The 22,577-nt window shown below is 44.5% G+C and overlaps 1 protein-coding gene across 1 annotated transcript in view; it reads left to right on the forward strand.

Annotated features, from left to right (window-relative positions):
- The window catches only part of sspo (SCO-spondin), a 68,914-nt gene that overhangs the window by 21,424 nt on the left and 24,913 nt on the right, over positions 1-22,577 (forward strand). Inside the window, exons 26-90 of the mRNA XM_053859576.1 lie at positions 9-136; positions 324-433; positions 522-671; positions 1,030-1,123; positions 1,206-1,415; positions 1,502-1,707; positions 1,773-1,887; positions 1,960-2,081; positions 2,194-2,367; positions 2,427-2,660; positions 2,858-2,980; positions 3,154-3,251; positions 3,326-3,557; positions 3,638-3,787; positions 3,986-4,123; positions 4,199-4,381; positions 4,452-4,602; positions 5,402-5,561; positions 6,097-6,145; positions 6,223-6,327; positions 6,530-6,657; positions 6,729-6,849; positions 6,920-7,047; positions 7,117-7,258; positions 7,382-7,553; positions 7,688-7,760; positions 8,019-8,040; positions 8,120-8,240; positions 8,310-8,523; positions 8,595-8,736; positions 8,796-8,972; positions 9,067-9,234; positions 9,321-9,431; positions 9,492-9,641; positions 10,317-10,475; positions 10,546-10,710; positions 10,789-10,980; positions 11,049-11,171; positions 11,366-11,507; positions 11,601-11,726; positions 12,177-12,259; positions 12,348-12,527; positions 12,596-12,766; positions 12,835-13,090; positions 13,163-13,209; positions 14,272-14,439; positions 14,513-14,647; positions 14,721-14,857; positions 15,112-15,206; positions 15,270-15,319; positions 15,457-15,624; positions 16,395-16,565; positions 16,988-17,067; positions 17,133-17,302; positions 17,382-17,428; positions 17,503-17,703; positions 17,768-17,938; positions 20,041-20,241; positions 20,394-20,484; positions 20,555-20,775; positions 20,839-20,991; positions 21,070-21,236; positions 21,485-21,630; positions 21,691-21,911; positions 22,516-22,545. Of these exons, the coding sequence (XP_053715551.1) occupies positions 9-136; positions 324-433; positions 522-671; positions 1,030-1,123; positions 1,206-1,415; positions 1,502-1,707; positions 1,773-1,887; positions 1,960-2,081; positions 2,194-2,367; positions 2,427-2,660; positions 2,858-2,980; positions 3,154-3,251; positions 3,326-3,557; positions 3,638-3,787; positions 3,986-4,123; positions 4,199-4,381; positions 4,452-4,602; positions 5,402-5,561; positions 6,097-6,145; positions 6,223-6,327; positions 6,530-6,657; positions 6,729-6,849; positions 6,920-7,047; positions 7,117-7,258; positions 7,382-7,553; positions 7,688-7,760; positions 8,019-8,040; positions 8,120-8,240; positions 8,310-8,523; positions 8,595-8,736; positions 8,796-8,972; positions 9,067-9,234; positions 9,321-9,431; positions 9,492-9,641; positions 10,317-10,475; positions 10,546-10,710; positions 10,789-10,980; positions 11,049-11,171; positions 11,366-11,507; positions 11,601-11,726; positions 12,177-12,259; positions 12,348-12,527; positions 12,596-12,766; positions 12,835-13,090; positions 13,163-13,209; positions 14,272-14,439; positions 14,513-14,647; positions 14,721-14,857; positions 15,112-15,206; positions 15,270-15,319; positions 15,457-15,624; positions 16,395-16,565; positions 16,988-17,067; positions 17,133-17,302; positions 17,382-17,428; positions 17,503-17,703; positions 17,768-17,938; positions 20,041-20,241; positions 20,394-20,484; positions 20,555-20,775; positions 20,839-20,991; positions 21,070-21,236; positions 21,485-21,630; positions 21,691-21,911; positions 22,516-22,545 (9,268 nt within the window). The remainder of the gene's footprint in view (positions 1-8; positions 137-323; positions 434-521; positions 672-1,029; positions 1,124-1,205; positions 1,416-1,501; positions 1,708-1,772; positions 1,888-1,959; positions 2,082-2,193; positions 2,368-2,426; positions 2,661-2,857; positions 2,981-3,153; positions 3,252-3,325; positions 3,558-3,637; positions 3,788-3,985; positions 4,124-4,198; positions 4,382-4,451; positions 4,603-5,401; positions 5,562-6,096; positions 6,146-6,222; positions 6,328-6,529; positions 6,658-6,728; positions 6,850-6,919; positions 7,048-7,116; positions 7,259-7,381; positions 7,554-7,687; positions 7,761-8,018; positions 8,041-8,119; positions 8,241-8,309; positions 8,524-8,594; positions 8,737-8,795; positions 8,973-9,066; positions 9,235-9,320; positions 9,432-9,491; positions 9,642-10,316; positions 10,476-10,545; positions 10,711-10,788; positions 10,981-11,048; positions 11,172-11,365; positions 11,508-11,600; positions 11,727-12,176; positions 12,260-12,347; positions 12,528-12,595; positions 12,767-12,834; positions 13,091-13,162; positions 13,210-14,271; positions 14,440-14,512; positions 14,648-14,720; positions 14,858-15,111; positions 15,207-15,269; positions 15,320-15,456; positions 15,625-16,394; positions 16,566-16,987; positions 17,068-17,132; positions 17,303-17,381; positions 17,429-17,502; positions 17,704-17,767; positions 17,939-20,040; positions 20,242-20,393; positions 20,485-20,554; positions 20,776-20,838; positions 20,992-21,069; positions 21,237-21,484; positions 21,631-21,690; positions 21,912-22,515; positions 22,546-22,577) is intronic.

Genomic DNA, 22,577 nt, shown 5'->3' on the forward strand with positions numbered 1-22,577 from the left:
TTATGCAGCTCAATCCTCACCGAGTGACATGGGCCAGGAAGAGATGCGCTGTCTTGACCCAGGAATTGTTTTCCATGTGTCACCATGAGGTGCCGTTTCAGCAATACTATGAGTGGTGTGTCTTTGACGCCTGTGGGTGAGTGACACAACAAGCATCAGTGGGTCAGAAGGATGAATAAAACTGAGATTACATATGACAATACAAATATTCTTTAGAGTAGCTCTGTGTTTGATGTTTTTAATAGGGTACATATCTGTATTCCAGTCTGGCCTTTCTGTTTCTCTTCATCAAATGCAACACAAAACATGATCACTGTCTTCAGGTGTGACTCAGGTGGAGACTGCGAGTGTCTCTGCACCGCCGTTGCTTCCTATGCTGAGGAATGTAATCGCAGGGGAGTCTACATCCACTGGAGGTCCCAGGAACTTTGTCGTACGTTTGTCAGCAGACACCCGGGCGGCTCTGATAGTTGCAACGTTACCGAGCTGTCACTTATGTCTCTGCCTTTTACTATGTTCAGCTCTGCAGTGTGAGAATGGTCTGGTGTATCGTCCCTGTGGACCTGCTTGTTCTCCGTCTTGTCCCAGTGTCCAGTCAAGTCCACATTCCCAGTGCGACGTCCTGTCCTGTGTGGAAGGTTGTTTCTGTCCTGAAGGCACTGTCCGACATGGTAATGCTAAAACCTTGTGACTTTATATGCAGAATGTTATGGAGTGTCTCATCTTGTATAAGGAAGGGTGTATTACATTTCCCCTAGTTTTCTTTACCAAAGGTTGTCCTGAAATTCAGGTAACAGTGTTAGGTGCATGACCTCTGGGCTAAATTTTGCAGAGGGGGTTTTGCACGGACTCTTCTCAAGTATTTAGCCATCCATTTGTTTTTTCTTGAAAAGCTCAATGTTATGGTTGCAAGAGCTATCTATATTTTTATTCCAAGTGCCACTTGTTTGAAAGGGCAGAATCAGAGTTCAAACTTCATCCTGCAGAACTAAGACCATTGCTAACCAGAAGATGCTCTTTGCTCTGTAGGTGACAGCTGTCTCCCTTCGACTGAGTGTCCTTGTGAGTGGGATGGATCTATGTTTCCACCTGGAACCAAAGTCACTCAACACTGCCAGAACTGGTCAGCTCATTGTCATTCTCAGCACCTCAGTTAAATAAAGAAGGTTATTATAAGGCATTTTAATGGAGATTTTTGTGTTCAGTTCTTGTGAAAACGGCTTGTGGAAATGTGAGGGAGAGGCCTGCCCCCCACCGAATCCTCCCTGTCTGGACTCGGAGTTCTCCTGTGATGGAGGACGCTGCATCCCCTCCCAGTGGGTGTGCGACAACGAAGATGACTGCGGCGATGGCTCAGATGAGATTTGCCCTTTCACATGTTCTCCTGATCAATTCCGTTGCACCAACTCACAGAGGTAAAACTCAACTTTACAACGTGGTGGTGAACTTGAAAACAGACTGGTCAGTATGTGCTAGTATCATGGAGTCATTTCTTCTGCAGCGGACAGTGTTTAGACATAACTCAACGATGTGATGGACGCGCGGACTGTACAGACCAGTCAGATGAGGAGTTCTGTGGACCCACGACCTTGGTGCCCCTCTGTCCACCAGGGGAGTTTCAGTGTGCAAATGGAAAATGCCTCCGTGCCTCTCGTGTTTGCGATGGTCGGCTTGACTGTGGCTTTGCAGACAGTTCAGATGAACAAGGTATCCTTTCACAATGTGATTAAATGCTTTGTGGGTGTGTAAAACATGTATATTATGTTTCTCAGACTGTGGAGTTGTGTGTGACAAAGGGGAGTTCATGTGCGCCGGAGGGCGCTGCATTCTCTACCTCCACCGCTGTGATGGACACGACGACTGTGGTGACCTGAGTGATGAAAGAGGGTCTGTAATTCTCTACCTTTTTTGTTGTATTAAAGTTGTCTTACCCTTGAAATCATTGTCTCTGGTTTCCAGGTGTGTGTGTGCACCAGCAGAGTTTCAGTGCCCAGAGGAGAAGTGCATTGCTGCCACCCAAGTTTGCGATGGACGCAGAGATTGCGACTCTGGGACAGATGAAGCTATCTGTCTAGGTAAAGGTGAGAGTAACCGGTTCGTCTGTCAGCACAGCCTTTCCAAATACTAGATGAAAAAACACAATAAATAGAAAATGTAAATGTAAAATACTTTTCTTTGTTGCCTGTGCATCAGTCACTTGTGGGTTGGACCAATTCGCCTGCACCGATGGAACTTGTGTGTCCACCGCCAAGCTCTGTGACGGAACCACAGACTGTCCTGCTGGTGAAGATGAATACACTAACAACTGCATCTCTGTTCTTGTCACACCGCCTCCATCACCTGTCACCCCCACAACTGCACCCTCAGGTAATCCTGCTTTTTATACGGACGCAGTAAAATGGTTTTCTCATGCATTTGATCTACAGCCTGCAGATCGTACGAGTTCAGCTGTGCCACAGGCGGCCATTGTATTCCGCAGGCCTGGCACTGCGACGGAGAGACAGACTGTATGGATGGGAGCGATGAACATAATTGCCCTGGAGTCTGTGAACCTGGTCAGGTGGTCTGCGCCAGTGGAAATCAATGTGTGCCTTATCAGAAGATGTGTGACGGGACAATGGACTGCAAGGATGCCTCAGATGAGAGCATTGACAACTGCGGTGAGGTCAAAAGTTAATTTTGTGAGTGAAAAAAAATGTTGTTTTGCCATGTGAGAAAGGTGAACCATTTCCTTTGAATTATTGCCATATAAATTTTGGTTTCTACCATCACTCTCCACGGTGTCCAGAATGCCAGTATTATAGACTGAAGCTCGCGAGCATCTACTAGCATCTTTTTAACTCAAGGTATGTGACAGGTTCAACGAAGATACCTCCGTGTCAGGGGAGCTTCTCCTGTGACAATCAAACCTGTATCAATATGTCACAAGTGTGTGACGGTGTGCCAGATTGTCCACGGGGGGACGATGAATTTGTGTGTGGTGAGTTGTTGATTTATCAGTCATTTATCATTTAAGAATTGAATTAAATTGTAATCAATTTAAAGACTCTGACTTTGCTGATTTGGACCTGCTTGACTGACTGAACATTACATAAAATTACATTGCATGCTTTACACTTGTGTTTCCTGATGTTGTAATCCTCTCCTGTCAAGATAAAAGTGTGTCTCCAGCGCCACCTGGCAGCACCAACACCAGTGTTGCATGTCCAGAGTTCACTTGTCTTGATGGCTCTTGTCTCCCCTTCAACATGGTTAGTGGTTTAGTTGTCTGCTCAGGTGTAGTAGTCACTGCTAGTGCAATGACAAAGACACATCTTTCCTCCAGATTTGCAACAGCGTGGCAGACTGCCATGACTCTTCCCTCACACAACTGGATGCCGCTACAGATGAACAGCACTGCCGGACCTGGAGCTCCTGGGGTGCCTGGAGTTCCTGTTCAGCGACCTGTGGCACAGGTTATATGAGCAGGACCAGAAGCTGCCCTCCAGGTGATCCCTTGAGACAGTGCCGAGGTGAAGGCTTGCAGAGGCAGCAGTGCTTCAACACCACCTGCCCCGGTATGTTGGAATAAATCCTCATGGTGGGTTTATGAATAACCATTGTGGTTTTGACTTCTGTTCCTTTTGCTGTGTTACAGTGGATGGTCAGTGGCTGCCCTGGGTGGTCTGGTCCAACTGTTCTAGTGACTGTGGAGGAGTGCAGGTCAAACACCGAGTCTGCATACCACCTCGCTTCGGAGGTCAAGAATGCTCAGAACCAGGGGTTTCCCTTCCGGCCATGGAAATCAGTAGGAGCTTTATTAAGCTGCATTTATCTTTCATTATTGGGCTCCAGTTTCACTCGACCCAACATTTCCATTTACAAACTATCGTCCTGAAATATAGATTGCAATTCAATGTGTCCAGTATGCAGGTTGCATACTGAATTGAAGTCTGACCTGTAAATCAACATTTTCATTTTTTTCTTCTACAATTTTCGCTCCTAGCTCCTTGTCCGAATGATGGATGCTCCAACACCAGTTGTCCCAGTGGTTTGGTTAGACTTGATTGTGCTCCTTGTGCATTGTCCTGCGCCCACATCAGCAGCGGTTTGACCTGTGACCTCTCATCGCCCTGCTTCTCAGGTCTAACATTGCCATCTGACCCACAACGTAAAATTGACCCAGGCATTTTTTCATCATTCAAAATCCCACCATCAGGCTGCTGGTGTCCAGAAGGCCAGGTGATGAGCCACACACAGAAATGTGTGCATCCAGAGGAGTGTGGGTGTGAAGTTTCCGGTGTGCTGTACTGGCCTGGTCAGCAGATAAAGGTGGGCTGTGAGATATGCACGTGCATAAGAGGACAGCCTCAGAGATGTCAGCCCAATCCAGACTGTGTGGGTGAGTGTGCCGGATAGCACCACTTGAACAATTTACACACTCCATTTATTGTTTCATGTTGTTGATACAGTCCACTGTGGATGGTCTTCCTGGTCTGAGTGGGGCGAGTGTTTGGGGCCATGTGGAGTCCAGAGTATACAATGGTCTTTCCGAAGCCCAAGCAGCCCTCAAAAAATTGGAGACGGCATCAACTGTAGAGGAATCTACCGGAAAGCAAGACGGTACTGTAAAAAAGGAAAAAGGGTGTCATTAATAGCATTTACAGTAGTTGTGTGCAGCCTGGGGAGCAATGTGTGACCCTCTGATTGTATTTATGCAGCCCTCATTAGAAGTTTAAATATATTTTTCACTCTAAAAAAGGGGTTGATATACACGCAGTATGTAATGTGGAGTTTAATTGCCCATTCACCAGCAGATTCATTGTCATTGTCCCAGAGTGATAGATTAATAACAATGGATTGGTCATAACATTGTTTTTTCCCAATATTTGTATAGAGATAGTTGAAATGTGCATTTTACCCTAAAGATTTATTCATTCCACACCTATTTTTTTATGCACACAAGAAGAGAAATAAATGGACAAATAAATAAAGGTAAGACAAGACAAAATTTACTCATAAAGTGAGTCACGTGAATAATACAAAATGATATTTTGCTACTGGTGAGATGGGATGCATAAAGAATGTATATGTAATACTTAAAAAAAAATTAAGAAAACAAAACTGAAAATGATTCCAAATAAAGATAACAAAATTACTTATAATAATGGTGATGATAATAAAACAAAATGATTAAAAATTGAATTAAACTGTGCTGTACACAATTGTACTGTACCTTAGTATGACACAAATACTTTGACAATCAATATTTTTCTAACTCTCACGCACACAACTGCATAAAACAACGCATCCGGAAAATGACTCTTAAATAGCTTCATTCTCAAACTGAAAACATCTGATTCACATTGACCACAACCAACTGTTGCATTGTGATTTTTCTTGTGTGCCTATACATTCACAGATGCCAGACTGATCCTTGTGACGTATGCGACTACCATGGTCAATCACATGCAGTTGGAGACAGATGGATGGGAGACCAGTGCCAGCTGTGCCAGTGTATCTCCAAGCAAACAGCGCAGTGTGTCACCTTCTGCCCCTTTACACTCACTGGATGTCCACATGTAAGTCTGTAGATAGATGCAAAAGGTCTTTTTTTATACCTTAACTGCTATTTGCTGGAACTTGCTGGCAGCTTAAGTACATTTTGCACTGCATCAAGTACTTTTTGGGTAATTTTTTGTATATGATCAAGATGATTTATTGTCACAATATGAAGACTCGTGTTATAAAACATACTCCTTGAATCAGGCTTATTGACTTTTTTTATTGACTATTAACTATGGTGGGCTCAGGAGAACATTAGGTAAACACCTATTGTATATAATAAAAACTGGGGCAGAAATGTGCTTTGTTCAAACTACAAGCATGCTGATCTGAATGTAACACTCAATGTTGGACAGAGGCACTCAAGCTGTGCAGTGAAGTTCGCTTCTATTAATCTAAGAACTGGCTTGGAGTTTGTGAGCCAAACTTTTCAAACATGTAGTCTCCAACTTCCCTGACCTCTTTTTTTCTTTTTATAGTTCTCCAGTACTACATCTTTTTCCGCTCCCTTAGCAACCAAGTTTAACTCTGAGTTCTCCTCTGTTTGTCCAGGGCCACAGTCTGGTGCCTCAGGAGGGAGACAGATGCTGCTACTGCCAAGGTAAAGTCAAGACAGAGTTTACAGTTCTGAGATAACAAATGTTGAGTCGTGTTTTCCATCATATTTATTCTCACAAGGGAATGGCACCACTGCTGTTACGATGCACCCCTTCACTGTGTCCCGTACATCAGAGCCAGGAAGCACTACAGTGCTCATTCCCACATATCCACTCCCTCCTGGTGGTGAGTGTCTCTTCTAGGTTGTACCATTTGGCTTAAGTTATTCATTCCATAAACCAGAGTAGGAAAAATAAACATCCGTGATTGAGTTTTTGAATATGTTTTGATGAAAACAGTCAGGCGTACACCAAACTGTTGATGAGTTGAATGTCATTTTATAAAAAAAAAAGGCCTGCTCACTTCTGTGTCTGTTCCGCTCGCTCAGATAAATGCTGGTCTCCCCTGGGTGTTCAGTATTTGCCTCCCTCCAGTTTTCAGTCTTCATCCCATCAGCTTGGTCACCCCCCTGCAGCTGCGCGCCTTCACTCCTGGGACCCTCAGTCGGACCTGCAGGTATGTCTGAGAACACTTTTGCATGGGCATCCCATAATAAGGCTCATTAAAAACACATTGTGTATGAACAGGGTTGGAGTCCAGAACCAGATGAGTATGACAATCTGCCGCAAAGAACCCCAGATGGACAGCACAGCCAAACTCAGAGCCCATACTTACAGATCAACCTTCTGAAGTCTTTCAACATCACTGGTACGTAGAACTCAAACATGCCAAATCTACATTGACAGCCTGTATTCATCATTATTTTGCCTCTCCCTAGGCGTGCTGACCCAGGGCGGAGGGGTGTTTGGCACTTACGTGTCTAGTTTCTATCTGCAGTTCAGCCCAGACGGGAAACAGTGGCACACTTACAAGGAGCTGGTGACTGACGCTAGATCCAGAGCAAAGGTCTGACTGAGACTCGGCAGCTCTTAATCACTGACTTTGAGTCTTTTCGTGACACTCATTTGTCTTCAGATTTTCCTTGGCAACCAAGACGATCAGGGCGTGGCTGTTAGCAAACTGGATAGGATGGTGTCGGCTCAGTTCATCCGCTTGCTGCCACACGACTTCCATAATGGCATCTATCTGCGCATGGAGATTATGGGATGTGAAGATGGTTAGTCACATACCAACAGTTTACTGCAAAATCAATACAAGACAGTGATGGCAGTTTAGAGTTTTTTTGGACCAAAATGCCTCGAACAACAATCCTGCAGTTTCATTTGTTCTTCATGTCCAGCTGCAGGCACAGATCGCACACCATCGACCCAGTGTCCTTCTGGCCAGTATGCCTGCTCAACCGGGCACTGTATCGAGGAATGGCAGCACTGTGATGGGACTCCTGACTGTCCTGATGGAGCTGATGAAGTCGCCTGTCACATTCATGATGGCATAACCACCCAGTCTGACCGGTGAGTGGGACTGTTTATGCTTTGAACTTGAAATTAGAAGTTGAATTGATTCAGTGTTTTTAGTTCATTATCTTTGCTATGGCAATATCCTCAATGTTCGTGCAGTGACAGTAAATCAAATCATCTATTTCCAGACCCCACACACCGACTCCTGCTCCGATCAGAACACCGTCTATGGCTGCAATAACTCACCCAGGCACGCCAACAGTAGGTTCAACTATTGCGTTGCAAGTTCTCTTGTTGAACTTTGGCACTGTTCCAGCTCAAGCAAAATCAGGGTTGGTTAACAGCATGTCGAAGGAAGACTGAGCTTGCCTTCAAACCAAAGCTCTTATTTCTAATCGACTTTCTATCAGATATTTCACCTCCATTTCTGCCTTATTCAATGTAGTTGTTGTTTTAAACACCATTCCAAATATCTGAGTAAAAAGCTAATGACTAATAACTGTCTTGTTGTGATTACAGAATGGTGCCCCTGGATCTCGTGGTATGTTTTTTTTTGCTTTCTTTGTTTTCTTTTTATCGTCAAGTTTCCATATATAAAATATTTGCATCCGGTCCCTCAGGGATCTGTTCTTCACCCCTTGGACTGGAAGACGAGAGGATTCATTATGGTCAGCTGACTTCATCCACTTATCGTGAGAACAACCCAGCTGACGCCGGCAGACTGAACATCGTCCCTAATGTGTGAGTGAAGTGCTGAGGTTGATCGTAGAAATGCGATAAATACAAATTGTCCGTCTCCGCTACTTTCAGGCAGGTTATGGAGCCTGGATGGAGCCCTTTGCCGACAGACCCTCAGCCATACTTTCAAGTCGATTTCCTGGAGCCTGTGTGGGTGTCTGGTGTGGTGACACAGGGCAGCGACCGGATGTACGGTTATCTCAAAAAATATCGTCTCGCTTTTGCCCTGGACATCAGCACCTTCACCGACTACACAGAGAGTGGAGCACCTGGTGAACAGCCCCAGGTTTGGATATCAACTTACCTCTGCCTTTGTGTGTGGCATGAACTAATGCACTAATTAGATTGGTGTTATAGGTGTTCGAGGTGCAACTGGTGGGGAGTAACCCCGTAATCCGCTGGTTGGGTCGCCTGATCAAAGCGCAGTACCTGCGCATTATCCCTGTGGAATTCAGACACACATTCTACTTGCGTGTTGAGGTCCTCGGCTGCAGGGGAGGTGAGGAGTTGAATCACTGATTTTCTCACACTTCATAAAAACATATTTTCTCAATCTAGATGAACCAGTCACACCCATAAGTGTGACCACAGCTCCTTCTAGTGCGGTGAAACCTACCCAGCAACGATGTAAGCCTCGGCAGTTTGCCTGCAAAAAAATTCGCCAGTGTGTCTCCCTCTCTGCTGTGTGCGACGGTCGAAAGGACTGCAAGGATGGATCAGATGAGAACAATTGTGGTGAGAAATCGTCCTCTGTTTTTTAATGTGACCTGTTGGCACATTTGCCGAACACACGGACAAGTAATTATGAAGTCATTCATCTTCCGCACAGCTTTCCCCAGTGGCTCTCCAGGGCTACTTAACCAAACCAGCTACACAGGCCGTCCTGGTTTCTATGGCGAAAGCACTACAGGTACCCCCGGCCTGCATACCACCAAGTTCCATGGAGGCGTGCCAGGTGACACGCATCAGTCTAGATTTGCGAGAACCACAATCCTAAGTGATTGTACCCCTAAATATAAATGTTCATGTCATATTTCACATTTCTGTCACAAGAATATTAACTTTTTAATCTTTGATGGTCAGACGATTTGTCGAATAAACCCCCCATCTATCCTGGAGTCACCCCAGGTCTTCCAGGACTGCATCCCTCCCCAACCTCCATGACTGGGAAGCCCGGCCTGCAAACGACAGGAGGTGAGAGGCGAACATTGTAGATAAGTTATTGATGAGATTGTAAATCTCTTTCATTGGCAGACTCTTGGACAACGTCGACTGATGGCGGCTTGCCGAGAGTGGTTTGCGTTGATGGACAGTTTTCATGCCGCTTATTCGGTTGTGTTGAGAATGCTCAGGTGTGTGACGGCAAGAGAGACTGTGTCGATGGTTCTGATGAAGTCCACTGCGGTAAGAGTAAATAGAGAGCGAGTATGTGTCTTACATAGAAGATAAATCTGAAAAAGACATTGTTCTAGAATGATAATTCATGTGAGGATATGAATGAAATGCATAAATTCAGGACCAAATTACAATTTGTAGCTCCTAAAAAGTTGTTGGCTGTAATGCAAATATGAAAATAATAATACCCAGTATTATAACTCTACATTAGATTTCCTTCAATAACTTAATACCTTAATTAAAAAAATACATTTTCAGTATCATTTATATCATTAACAGCCAAATTCGAATGAGCTCAAGCGGCCTGGAGGTGGTGGTAGTGGGCTGTAACTGGCACAAAAAAACGTCGTTGCAAGCAAGAATGTCGCTTGAGCTGCGGGTCACCACCTTGATTCATTTTAAGGAGTGATATCCAGACTGTGATCAGAGTACCACCTACATGTGGTTTCCTTAGCCTATTGTCAGTTGAAGACCTCACAGAGACATGTCTTTCAGTCATTCCGCTTGCAGACAAACTGCAACTGGTAATTAAACAGCATTTATTGGGTGTATATAATTCAAACTTCACTGTCTTGCGGGAGGATCTAAATTGATAGGTCGTGATGCATGACTGGGCCACTCACTGAGACAATCCTGCAGATGCAGCTTGATAATCCACTCCATATTCTCCTTTAATGTCAAAAGGCACCACACCGGGACAAAATGAGGACCGCACAAGTTCCCTGATGCCTACACTCTGCTCTCCGAAGCAGTTCTATTGTGGGAGCGGGGAGTGCATTCACGTGGACCGCAGGTGCGACCTGCAGATCGACTGTGCCGATGGCTCAGACGAGAAAGACTGCGGTACGAAACAAGCAAGAGCTTTTAAACAAACCAGGGTTCTGATTGATCAGCGGTACGTATTGTCTTACAGTGGACTGCATCATGTCACCCTGGACTTCCTGGAGTGCTTGCAGTGTGTCCTGTGGCCTTGGGTCCTTGTTTCGGCAAAGGGACATAATGAGAGAGGCTTTACCAGGCGGCAAATGTGGTGGAGCTCAGTTTGACAGTCGGGCCTGTTTCCCCCGTGCATGCCCAGGTTTCTTTCCCTGCCTCACTGTACGTCATTCACCTGGTCTTCTGTTGTGTAAAAGCGCTGCTCATCTTCTGCTCGTAGTGGATGGGAATTGGTCAGAGTGGACCGAGTGGTCACAATGTGACACATTGTGTGGAGGCGGTGTAAGGAAAAGGATAAGAGCCTGCTCGGATCCTCCGCCAAAGAATGGAGGGAGAGAGTGTGAGGGTACGAGTCTACAGAGCCAGAGCTGCAACACCCAGCCCTGCACCAAAGAAGTGGGAACTCAAACAGGTAAGCCACAGTCTCAGGAGAGACTGGTGCTGCCCGGTATCGGTATGTAATCATCTCTGTCTGAATAGGTTGTTTTAATGGGATGGTGCTGGTGACAGTGGAGGACTGTCTGGCTGGGAGGATCAAAACTTGCCCACCTACCTGCTCCCACCTGAGCCTGAGCGACAACTGCACTGCGGCTTGTGCACTGGGTGAGGAAGGTTGTATATGAACTTCAGGATTCTTTCTTTCAAGGCTGTCTGTAGACAAACTTTTCAATAGCAAGTGGTTTCTGAAAATGAGCTGTTTGTTTCGCCCCTGTTTAGTTGAATTTCTGGAAGCAGTTCGTCTTTAGCTTCTCTGTCATTGCTTGGTTTTGTTCATTTGCTGTATTCATATGCTATAGGTATTCTTGCAGAATGTCGATGCCCTGACGGCAAGTTCCTACAAGATGGTGAGTGTGTCAATGCCAGCCAGTGTTTGTGCCACTTGGACGGGCAGACCTTGCAGCCAGGTGAAGTGGCCAGCAGAGGCCAGTGTGACAAATGGTGAGATACACTCTCTCTCTTTAGGGAGCTGTGGATCCAAGAAAAAAGTCTTCTCGTGTCTAATCTTCTTGAATGTACCTTTGCTTTCACAAGTGAGTGCAAAGATGGCCGCCTTGTCTGCGAAGCTTCAAGCTGTGTGCCGAGCTGTCACTGGTCCACCTGGTCAACGTGGTCTCCGTGTGATGTGACGTGTGGAGTGGGTCTGCAGCAACGATACAGGTGTTTTTCTTCTCATTTAGCGTCAAAATATTTTGTTTTCCTCCTTTAATTTGCTCTGAAAAACATGATCTACAACATGATCATGAGAAAAGCATTCAGAAAGCACAAACCTCCACCACCTAAAACTTTAATTGCTTTAATAGCTTTAATCGCAAATCCTAACTCCTAGAGCACAATGAATGGGGGACTTGGAAATGTGCATATCCAGTGCGTTGGAGTGCAGATAACTCCCAACATGTATCATTTGTTCCTCATCCCATTTCACACAATTCCTGGAAATTTCATCCTAATCAGTCCATAACCTAACAAGTTATTTTGAATGCCACTGAAAACATAACCTTCTTAGTGGAGGTTATACATTTGATGTGATTTAATGTGAAATGAATAAAGGTTTTGATGCTTTTAATGTCCAACCAATCTTCCTGTTTCATGCTGACCTGTCCTCCTCAGATCTGCTGTGAACCCCGGAGTTCAGCACTGTCCAGGAGACTCCTTAGAAGCGAGACACTGCAGTGCCAGCCCCTGTGAGTCAGGTATGTTGACACCTGATTGACAGGAAATAATTTCTGCCAGAAAATGTGCTGAAATGTGACCATGTAACTTTGTCTTCGTCTTTCACAGAGCCAGGCGATGAACATCCGATCGGTAAATGGACCAGCTGGTCCGAATGCAGCAAAACATGTTTCCACCACGTTGATGATGTCGGAGTCAGACAGCGGTTCCGTATCTGCAACAGCACAGACTCTGCGTGTATGAGCCACAACAGGGAGCGGGAGCCTTGCAACACAGAGCACTGTCCAGGTACAGCACGGCACTGTGGGACGTTGTGTAGAGGCTAGGAGACAACCTGATTTGTGTCTGTACTATAGTCCATGGTGAGTGGTCTGAGTGGTCGGCATGGTCTGCGTGTTCATTGGAGTGTGATTCTGGAGCTCAAACAAGAGAGCGATTCTGTAACTCGCCTTCACCCAAGCATGGTGGCAGCACCTGCCCGGGCCCACACGTGCAGACCAGCGACTGCAACACCCATCCTTGTTTAGGTAACACGTGTTCTTTAGAGGGTAGCTCCCCTGCAACAGGAGTCTTAAACATGTGTGTGTGGCAACAGGAACGTGTCCAGAGGGCATGGTGTACATGTCAGCAGCTCAGTGTGAGCAGCAGGGTGGCGCTTGTCCTCGGAGCTGCATGGACATGACCTCGTCCGAGGTTCAGTGCACTACCTCCTGTTACGACGGATGCTACTGCGCACCAGGATTCTTCCTGCTCAATGGTAGCTGTTTGCACCTGTCCGAGTGTCCATGCTACCATCAGGGGGAGCTGGTTCCATCCGGTACCACGCTGCCTGTCGATGCATGCAACAACTGGTCAGTGGTATTCAGAAGAGATATCATGGAAGATAAAGAGGTTCATACCGAAACTCCTTTTGTCTCCAACAGCACATGCTCTGGTGGAAACATGACGTGTGGGACCGATCTTTGTCCTGGTGAGTGTCCGTCCTATAGTGTCCCCACTGTTATTTTTATGTGTAGCATTCATGAATCAAATATAAGTTCAGCTGTATTGGGTTTTTCTTTCATGGATAGTGTCCATTGTTGAGGACACTGAATGAATCTGTCAGAAGGCACTTGTATTTTGCCATATACTGCTCCCTATTGGTCATCGGCAGAGATGGGTTGATGAGGTGTCATGAAACTGTATTGCGTAATTGTTGAAACAGTGTCCTAATTTTCAGGGGACATAGATGGTGCTCTGGGTTTAGAAATTATGTGAGATTTCATTGAATTAGCTGTCCAAACATTTTACAGAAGACGGTATCATCTTGTGGCTACCGAAAATCAGTACACTGTTTTGAAAACTCATCCACTACTTATTGGTAATAAGTGCAAGAAAACTTAAATGTCAACAGCAAAATGGCTGACTGAGGTGCAGCTGGGGGGATATTCCTTCACTATTCCGTCAATTCTAGGAGACTAGAAACCAGTGGGGACAAGGCAATGACTGAAGACTGATGACCAATATAATTATTACAATTTCAGAATATAGATTTTTGGAATTGCTCTTTGTAGTGGACACTAACTCTGTGAAAACTGATTTTTTTTCTTGTGCCAAAAGTGTAATACATATCACTGGGCAACTATAATTTGAGCATGAGAGGGCTGCCATATCATATTCATTAAAAGGTATTTTATCCATAAACATTCCATGTATAAATTACGCCCTACTTTGGGAAAAAAAAACCTTTTTGAACAATATTTTTGTCATTTAGATTATAATTGGTTACATGTTACTACCCAACTCTTTTAATGACATCTGATTTTATTTCATTTTATTTATTTTTTTTCTTTTGAGGTATGTTAGTGTCAGGAATATGTGGATGTAAAGTTAAATAAAATTGATATATGTATGGCCATATGAGAGTAAATGTACCACGTCAACGCCCATGTGTCATTGTAACCTTGTCACTGCAAAGCATGCACAAGTATTTAAAATGACAGGGAGTGAGAGAAGAATTCTAAACTTGAATGCATGTTGGTGTGGGTCTCAGTGGACTGCCGCTGGAGCAGCTGGTCCCAGTGGAGCTCCTGCAGCCGAACATGCGATGTGGGCGTCAGAAGAAGATATCGTTCAGGCAATCCATCTCCGCAGTTTGGAGGCCGACCTTGTGAAGGGCCGAGAGTCGGGGTTGATACGTGTAGTCTTGAACCCTGTTTCGGTGAGGAACTAATGATTTGTTTTTCAACTTTCAAGTTAAAGCAGTTATTATTCAATGAATCATTTGTTTTTAGGGGTGCAAGAGCCGTGGAGTGCCTGGTCGGAGTGTTCTGTGTCCTGTGGTGGCGGATACCGTACCAGAATCCGTGGAGCGTTCCGGTTGCATGGCACAGCACACCAATTCAGCGCCTGTAATCTGCAGCCATGTGGTAAAGGCACACTGCACATTAGCTGCGACAGAACAATTGGGATTCGGCATTATTCACACTGTGCTGTTGTCAGATGACGGGAGACCATGTCCACCGGGCATGGAGTGGAAGGAGTGCATGAGTGGAGCTGTGATGTGTCAGGACCTCATGATGGACCTCGGCCGAAACTGCACACCAGGATGTCAGTGTTCAGAAGGTACCGTCCAGCAGGTAAGATGTGTAGTCACTTGAGCGTGTTTGTCTGAGGTTTACATATAGTCTGAGCTACTGTCTTGCAGTTGCACAGTGAACATCTTTTTTCACTTCCTTTTTTCAAAAAATATTCCTTAACTTGTCATTTTTATCTGTAATAACTTTTTTTTTTTTTTTGTAAATTTGCCTTCATAGTATATTTAAATGCTGTATTTGGCTGTCTGTGTAGCTCCTGGCAAATTGAAAATCTGTGTACAAACTTTGTTGTCTAGGATGGAGCATGTGTTCTGGAGTCTGACTGTCGCTGTGATGTGGATGGGAAGCAGCACCAACCAGGAGAGCACGTCATCACTCAGTGCAACAACTGGTATTCAAGACACTTGACTTAACTTTGTTAGCACTTGAGTTGACACTAAAATTTATATTTCAGCACGTGTGATGCAGGGAGGCTGGTCAACTGCTCTCAAGTCAGTTGTAACGGTAACTACAAAACAATCTACTCGGCTAGCTTGAGTGAAATTTGAGTAAATTGTCAAATGTAAATGTATTTGATTTTTAATTTTTAATGTAATTGTTCATATATTTAACTCGCTTGCATTACCTCATATTGTCTCCAGTCGATGGGCAGTGGTCGCCGTGGACGCCTTGGGGCGAATGCTCAGTGTCGTGTGGCACTGGACTTCAGTCTCGGTACCGCTTCTGTTCCAGCCAAGATCCTGCCAGTGGCCTTCCGTGTGTGGGCCCTTATCGTGAGGATCAAGTCTGCATTAAATCAACATGTGACCGTGAGTCTAAGAGACAAGTTGGTTGTTGATCTATTTTCAATTAACTTTATTTTTAAATATAAAGTTTTATATATTTTATTTTATTATATATATAATATTTTTAGTTGTGCTTTAATTTAGTATTTATCTTTCAACGCATTAAATGCAAGTATGATTTTGCCGTCTGTTCATGTTTATTAATATAATGTATCTTTCACACATAGACTTTAATTGTGACATTTCCTAGTATTATTTTATGAGGCAAATTTACATTTGTTTGTATATGTATTTGTTTTTAAATGGAAATATATAATATACTGTACAGTATCATAATACGTATGATTAAGTTACTTAGTTTTTAGTTTCCTCTAGATGGCGCTGCTTGTTAAAAAGTGCCATTTAAAAAGTGATTCATCACAAAGATGATTCAAACGCAATTGCAGTGTCGACTATAATGGAAAATGATTAATGAGATTTAATCTCCTCAACTCCAGCAATTGTCTTCTCAGTGGCACACTGAGTCTGTATCGCTCAGTTCACACGAGGTAACTCGCACTAAAGAGCTGCGCATGAGATGAAATGAATTTAAACAACGTTAACTGGACTGCAGAAAAAAACACATGCCACATGAAACATTTATATTCAGACCATAAAAGGAAATTAGGTGGTACAGGTGGCAAAAAGAACGTCATCTGGGTTTTTAAATGTTATAGTCTTTATTTATTTGTCTGCATTAACAGTTTATCCGGCACAGATTTGTCTTTTATTTTCCTGGTTATTGTTGTTGCCAGGTGATGGCAGCTGGGGCGAATGGGGTCCTTGGACCGACTGTTCCAAGTCCTGTGGTGGCGGTATCCATTTTCGTCGCAGAGACTGTGACAGTCCGAGTCCAGAAGGCCAGGGAGATTACTGTGAGGGGCTCGGGACTGATTTGCAGTTGTGCAACACAGACCACTGTCTTGGTATGCTTATAGTGGATAGGTAGCGTTTTATTCAGCAACTCAGAGTAACTTTTCATGACCATGGACTCCATGGGCTTCAAGTACTACTCAGAATAAACTTTTTTTTTTATTTTTTTGCAATTGCGCTTCATGCACATATCAAAGCCATAGACCTCCACCCAATCTGATTGACTAAATAAAATGAAATCAAATGTTAATAAAATTTGAATTAATGTAAGACATGTAAGAAAATGAAGTTGTATTAAGTGATTTTATTGATGTTCGACAGATATTATTGCTATATGTCGTGTTTAAATAACAATATATGTAAAAAATGAAATAAACTTCTCGTATTTCTGTGACCTAGTACGTTCATGTTCTGTCATATACCCTTTCACTTCCAAATTTTACAGCTCTAAACATTCTCCATTCAAATTTTGCAGTGTCAGCCTGTTCTGCTATTCCGGGAACTGTGTTCAGTAGCTGTGGTCCGTCCTGCCCTCGCTCCTGTGATGACCTCACTGTAAGACCTCACACACCTTCATCTCGCATGCTTAATAATTAAGACTGAGTCAACTGTCTCTATAGCACTGTGATTGGCGCTGTGAGCCCGGCTGCTACTGCACCGACGGGAAAGTCCTGTCCGCCAATGGAACAGTTTGTTTAGACCAGGAAGATTGCACGTGCCTGGACCTCAGTTCCGGGCTGCGTCTGGAACCTGGCGAAAACATCACAGCTCAGGATGGATGTAACAATTGGTCAGAATAAGAACGACAGGTTCAGGATCACTTTGGATCTGTCTGGATGAAACTATCAATCTTCATTTTGTCATTTCAGCACATGCCAAGAGGGGGCACTACACTGCACCACAAACCTCTGTCCAGGTATGCAGACCCTAATGACACTGACACACGCTGTTTACCCTGGACTTAACTCAGCTGTTCCGCTGCACCTACAGTATCTGGGGGATGGTGTGAGTGGTCAGAGTGGACGCCTTGCTCCAGGACGTGTGGAGCTGAGTCAGTGACCCGATACAGAAGCTGTAGCTGTCCCCAGCCCAGAGATGGAGGAGCACCTTGTGATGGAGATCAGGAAGTTTACCACGGAATCGGGGCTCAAATCCAAACACAGCCCTGTCCAGTTATCACATTTTGTCCAGGTATGGCACCCTAAAAATCTCAGCATGTACCAGAATTATTTTTTCGTTTTTCCTTTGCATCTAGTCCATGGTTCCTGGAGCCCCTGGTCACCTTGGTCAGAGTGCGACAGCTGCACTGGGTCGTCCACTCGCATCAGGAGTTGCAACACACCTGTGCCCCGGTTTGGGGGGCTGCCGTGTCTTGGGGAGAGCAGACAGAATCAGGCTTGCCATGACAACGTCACAGATTGTTCAGGTATGCAAACGTGAGCTAGTTTGGAGCGGTTTTACATCCAGTTTGAGCTAAATCGTGATAGAAAAATCAGAAAGGCACAGTGGCAGCGCGTACCTCCAATTAAAACCGACAGCAGATGGCAGTAGTAATTCTAACCGACACATGAACTCGGGATGTTTGTAAATCCACATTTGACACACATAAAAGTTGATTTATTTCAGTGATTCCATTATATGTTGTGTTTCATAAAATCATTTTTTTCACTGTTAAAACCAAGCTATTGACATGACTGGATATGCCATATCATGGTCATATCTCATAAACCTCATTATAAGTTGTCCTACACGATTCCAAACATCTTCATCATCCTTTGAAATGCATTATGTTGTTTTCTGAATGCCATAATAATGCCTCATATGTGAGAACGCCACTGTACAAAGTGCAACTGGAAGTGTGTGCTTTGTATGCATCTCTTGACGATAAATGTTGCAGCCACAGAGAAATAAAGTTCTGTGTTGAAGTGGATTTCCCCAAAGTGCGCCGCCTTCCTCCCACACGACTAAAAACTTGCAATTGTGACCCTAAATTGACCATAGATGTAGCTGTAGGTGTGTAAGCGTCTTGGAATTGAAATGTCTGCCTGAGCAGCAAGATAAATGAAGTCTCTGTGCTGGTTGAACTCTCGCTGGCCTCCCTGCCAAGTTTCACTGCTGTGGTGGGTCCGACGCCTTGGCGTGATAACTGAAGCCACTGATAAACAGCAGGCTGGTAATTGATGTGGCAGTGGGACCCAAGAGGACACTGTCACTCATTTACCTCAGCCACCTACTTATTTTTATTTACTCTCAATCAAACAGCGCTTCACCGGAGCTGCTCTTTTCCCCACCACCTGGACTTGTCACTAGGTCCTCACACTCGAAAAAAAGAGGCAACACATTTGTCAGAATAATGGAGAAGCGATAAGATGCCAGGTGGCTTGTAAATAATTGAAATGGAATTGTGAGGCTTAACAGTTTTATCTTTTTGGGCTGTGGTCCCCTCTCACTGTTTGAAAATGTTTTTTGCCAACACTGTGACTGGACTTAGTAAGTCCACAACGTGATTTTTATCATCATGGCCAACAACTGGCAATGATCTGGTGAGGTTTCCTGAAACACTGTCCTCATTTTCAGAGGCCTATACCTGTAGGTAGGTGGCTCTCTCCTCTCTATAACCATTGCCCCCCATCAAATATATGAATGAAAGATACCATATTTTTTTTAACCTTGGGTGCCATCTACTGTCCACTCAAAATGAGAACACTGTTTCATGAAACCCATCACTACCAACAATGTGCTTGAGTGCCTTATCACTCTCAATGTCAAACTGAATCAGCACTTTTTAGTTTTAAACGTTATGTGGAGACCTAATAATTTAAGGTTATTAATAAGTGTCGGTAATCCTTGCTTACTGCTGTATAGTGAAAGACAGGCTGACTGATGAAGTCAAGAGTGGAGTCTATGTTTGCTGGTGATGTAGGAGGAGAAGGTGGAGAAGAAGCATGGGAGATAGAGGTGACAGCTGCGCAAAAGAGGGAGTCTTATGTTTTGCCATTTGTATATTTGCATTTATTCTGCATGTCTGGAATCAATTCTTGACAAAACACTATCCTTGTCGTGTCCCCACGAGGATAGTAATACAAGCAAGATTAAACAGGAAGCTTTACAGGACAGTAGTTTCTATGATAGTAGAGTTTCTATGATTTAGAGAGGAATAAGAGTTAGAGGGAGACAGATGAAGATACTGAGGTTGTTAATGGGAGCGACTTTAAAGGATAAGATCAGAAATGAATAGATATGAGGGACATGTGGAGAACTGTGGAGATGAAGTACGTTCTATAAAGATAGCTTCATTTTGCTTTCCCCATGCATAATACATTATTTAAAGACAATTTGGAATCACTCATTTGTGAGATTAATTTAAAATTCTAGGGTAAATTGTTTGGGAAAATATTATGTAGTTAAAACAAAGTACTGTCCAATAAAATCACTTAAAACGTTGGTATGAGGGTTTCATTGTGAAGATAATGACTGTGAAGTGTTGTGGTTGGCACTAAACACCGTCGTGGACTCTTGCATCTGCAGAGTGTGGTGGAGGCCAAGAAGAATGGCCATGTGGAAAGCCCTGCCCTCGCTCGTGTTCAGACCTGGACGGTGACACGGCCTGCTTAGACTCTCCAGGGTGCAGTAAGACCTGCGGTTGTCCCGGTGACAAAGTCCTTCAGGATGGCATGTGTGTGAACCGGGAAGAGTGCCGCTGCAAGTACGACAACAGCTCTGCTGCTGGTGAGTACAGATTAAAGGGGCAGAATAAGGACAGAGAAGCGGGTAATGACAGAGAGAGTGTGAGGGACAGTTGAGTCTTCGGCTTTATGAACTTCATGAACACTAATGCGCACAACAAATGTCGTCCTCCAACAAACTTGTTCTGAGTTCAGATACCGGGAGTGGGTCGTATTCCAACCCTGAGGAGATAGACTGGCAGTTTGCAAATCCAGGGGACAGCATCATCACCGACTGCAAAAACTGGTGAGATATAAGAACCGTGTGACGGTTCTGTTCAGTGGTGTAAAGGAACGTTGATTCATTTGGTTTCCAGCACTTGTGACACCGGGGTCCTCCAGTGTCAGTCAGTCCCCGGCTGTCATGTGGACGGCGGATGGGGTCAGTGGGGAGAATGGACCCCATGTTCCCTTCCATGTGGTGGAGGAACCAGGTCCAGAAGCAGAAAATGTGACAACCCCTCTCCTCAAAGTGGCGGGAGGGGATGCCTGGGGGACTCAGATCAGAAGACGAAGTGCAACACTGACCTGTGCACAGGTATCAAAAACTGACTCCTACATGTTTCTTTGCTGCCGTTATTCACCTTTTTCAATCCTCCAGACCCAGACGGACCATGGTTGCCCTGGTCTGACTGGTCCGTGTGTTCCGTCAGCTGTGGTGGAGGACAGATGTTTCGATTTCGCATTTGCAGTTCTTCCTACTGCGCCGGACCAAGCCTGCAGTCCAAGAGCTGTAACACTGAAGTCTGCCTGGGTGAGTTTTTTTTTCTCCAAGCATCCCAAGGTTGGTCGTGTATCTGGGTCTTCATGTTGACTTGGCTTTGCTGAGTAGATGTGGGCTGCCCTCCGGGAAGGCTCTACAGGGAGTGCGCCAGAGGGGAAGGTTGTCCGTTCAACTGCGCCCAGGTCAGTGGCCGAGAGGGCTGCTACTCTGATGGTTGTGAGGAAGGCTGCCACTGCCCGCTGAACACCTACCAATATGAAGGATCATGTATTCCAGTAAGTTGGTTACAACCACAATAATATTTGGTACCATGTTGATATTATAGCACAACTCATGTATATGATTTACGCTTGGCTGTTGATTACTGTATACCCTTTTTAACATTGTCCCTTACATCTGTCCAATTTTATAATCTTCCCTTACAAGAATATAGAACAATGAGCGACCCTTGTGATAAATAAATGGCATGACGGGCCCAATTTGTGCCCGATCCTTGAGTGTGACATGTGTAAAAATGTTTCAGGAATGCCCCTGTCGGGTCGACAAGCTGTTCCTGACAGCCCTGCAGGACGTCTCGATCACACCAGTGTTGGTGCTTCTGCATCAGAACATCTCTGAGGGAATGGATGTTCAGTCTGGGGAATCGCTGACTCATGACTGCAGCACCTGGTATGCTTCAATGTACCCCTTAACATGACTTTCAGATGGCTCACCTGCGCTCTGTTGCAGTGTTTGTGAACATGGACTATGGAACTGCACTCTAGAACACTGTCCAGTGGATGGCGGCCTTTCACCCTGGGGTCCGTGGAGTCCCTGCTCACTCTCTTGTGGTGGCTTAGGGCTTAAAGCTCGTATTAGAGGCTGCAACCAACCTGCTCCAGCTCATGGTGGAAAAGGCTGCTCTGGAGCGCTACTGGAAACCACCTATTGCCAAGCTCCTGAGTGCCCTGGTTGGTGGTTATTCCTATGATTTCTTTTTTCTACCTGGTTGAGGCAGAATCTCAAAAACAAACAAACAAAAAAGTAACTCACTTTGATTCATCTCAAAAACACGATAACACGGTTTGATTAACCCTCTTGATCCACCCGTCTTTGGTAAGAACAGTTATTGTATCAGGTGTAACTCAGTCAAACTGAACTCTGATGTGCTTGCTCATGCAGTCGAGAAAAAAATGCAGCTGGAATTTGATGTTTTCTAACTGGCAACAAAACAAATGTCACGAGGGCTGGAGGACCTTAAAATAAAATAAAAATTGCTTTTTATTCTGTCATTTACAATTTTATCACACCATCATTTTGAGCGTACTCTGAGGGGAAGCCTCAAAAACACCATCTTTTGCTGCTGGTGAATGCTATGTCTTCTCTCTTGTGATGCCACAGTTTGTTGTGTTCCACACTTAAAGTCAAGCAAGCCGCTTGGTGAATGTGTCTTTGGGTTTGAAAAAATGTTCTCCAGCATCTCATTCCATTATGTAATCATCCGATCAACTTAAACATAGTTATTTTAGAAAGCTTTGAATTGACACTAATGCTGAATTTTTTGTTCACTTTCAGTTGGACCGACTGAAGAACCACTACAACCAGGTAGATTAGAAGTCTACGAAAAAGACTCTTTG

The sequence above is a fragment of the Synchiropus splendidus genome, chromosome 3 (genome assembly GCF_027744825.2).
Source record: "Synchiropus splendidus isolate RoL2022-P1 chromosome 3, RoL_Sspl_1.0, whole genome shotgun sequence".
Classification (NCBI taxonomy): Eukaryota; Metazoa; Chordata; class Actinopteri; order Syngnathiformes; family Callionymidae; genus Synchiropus; species Synchiropus splendidus.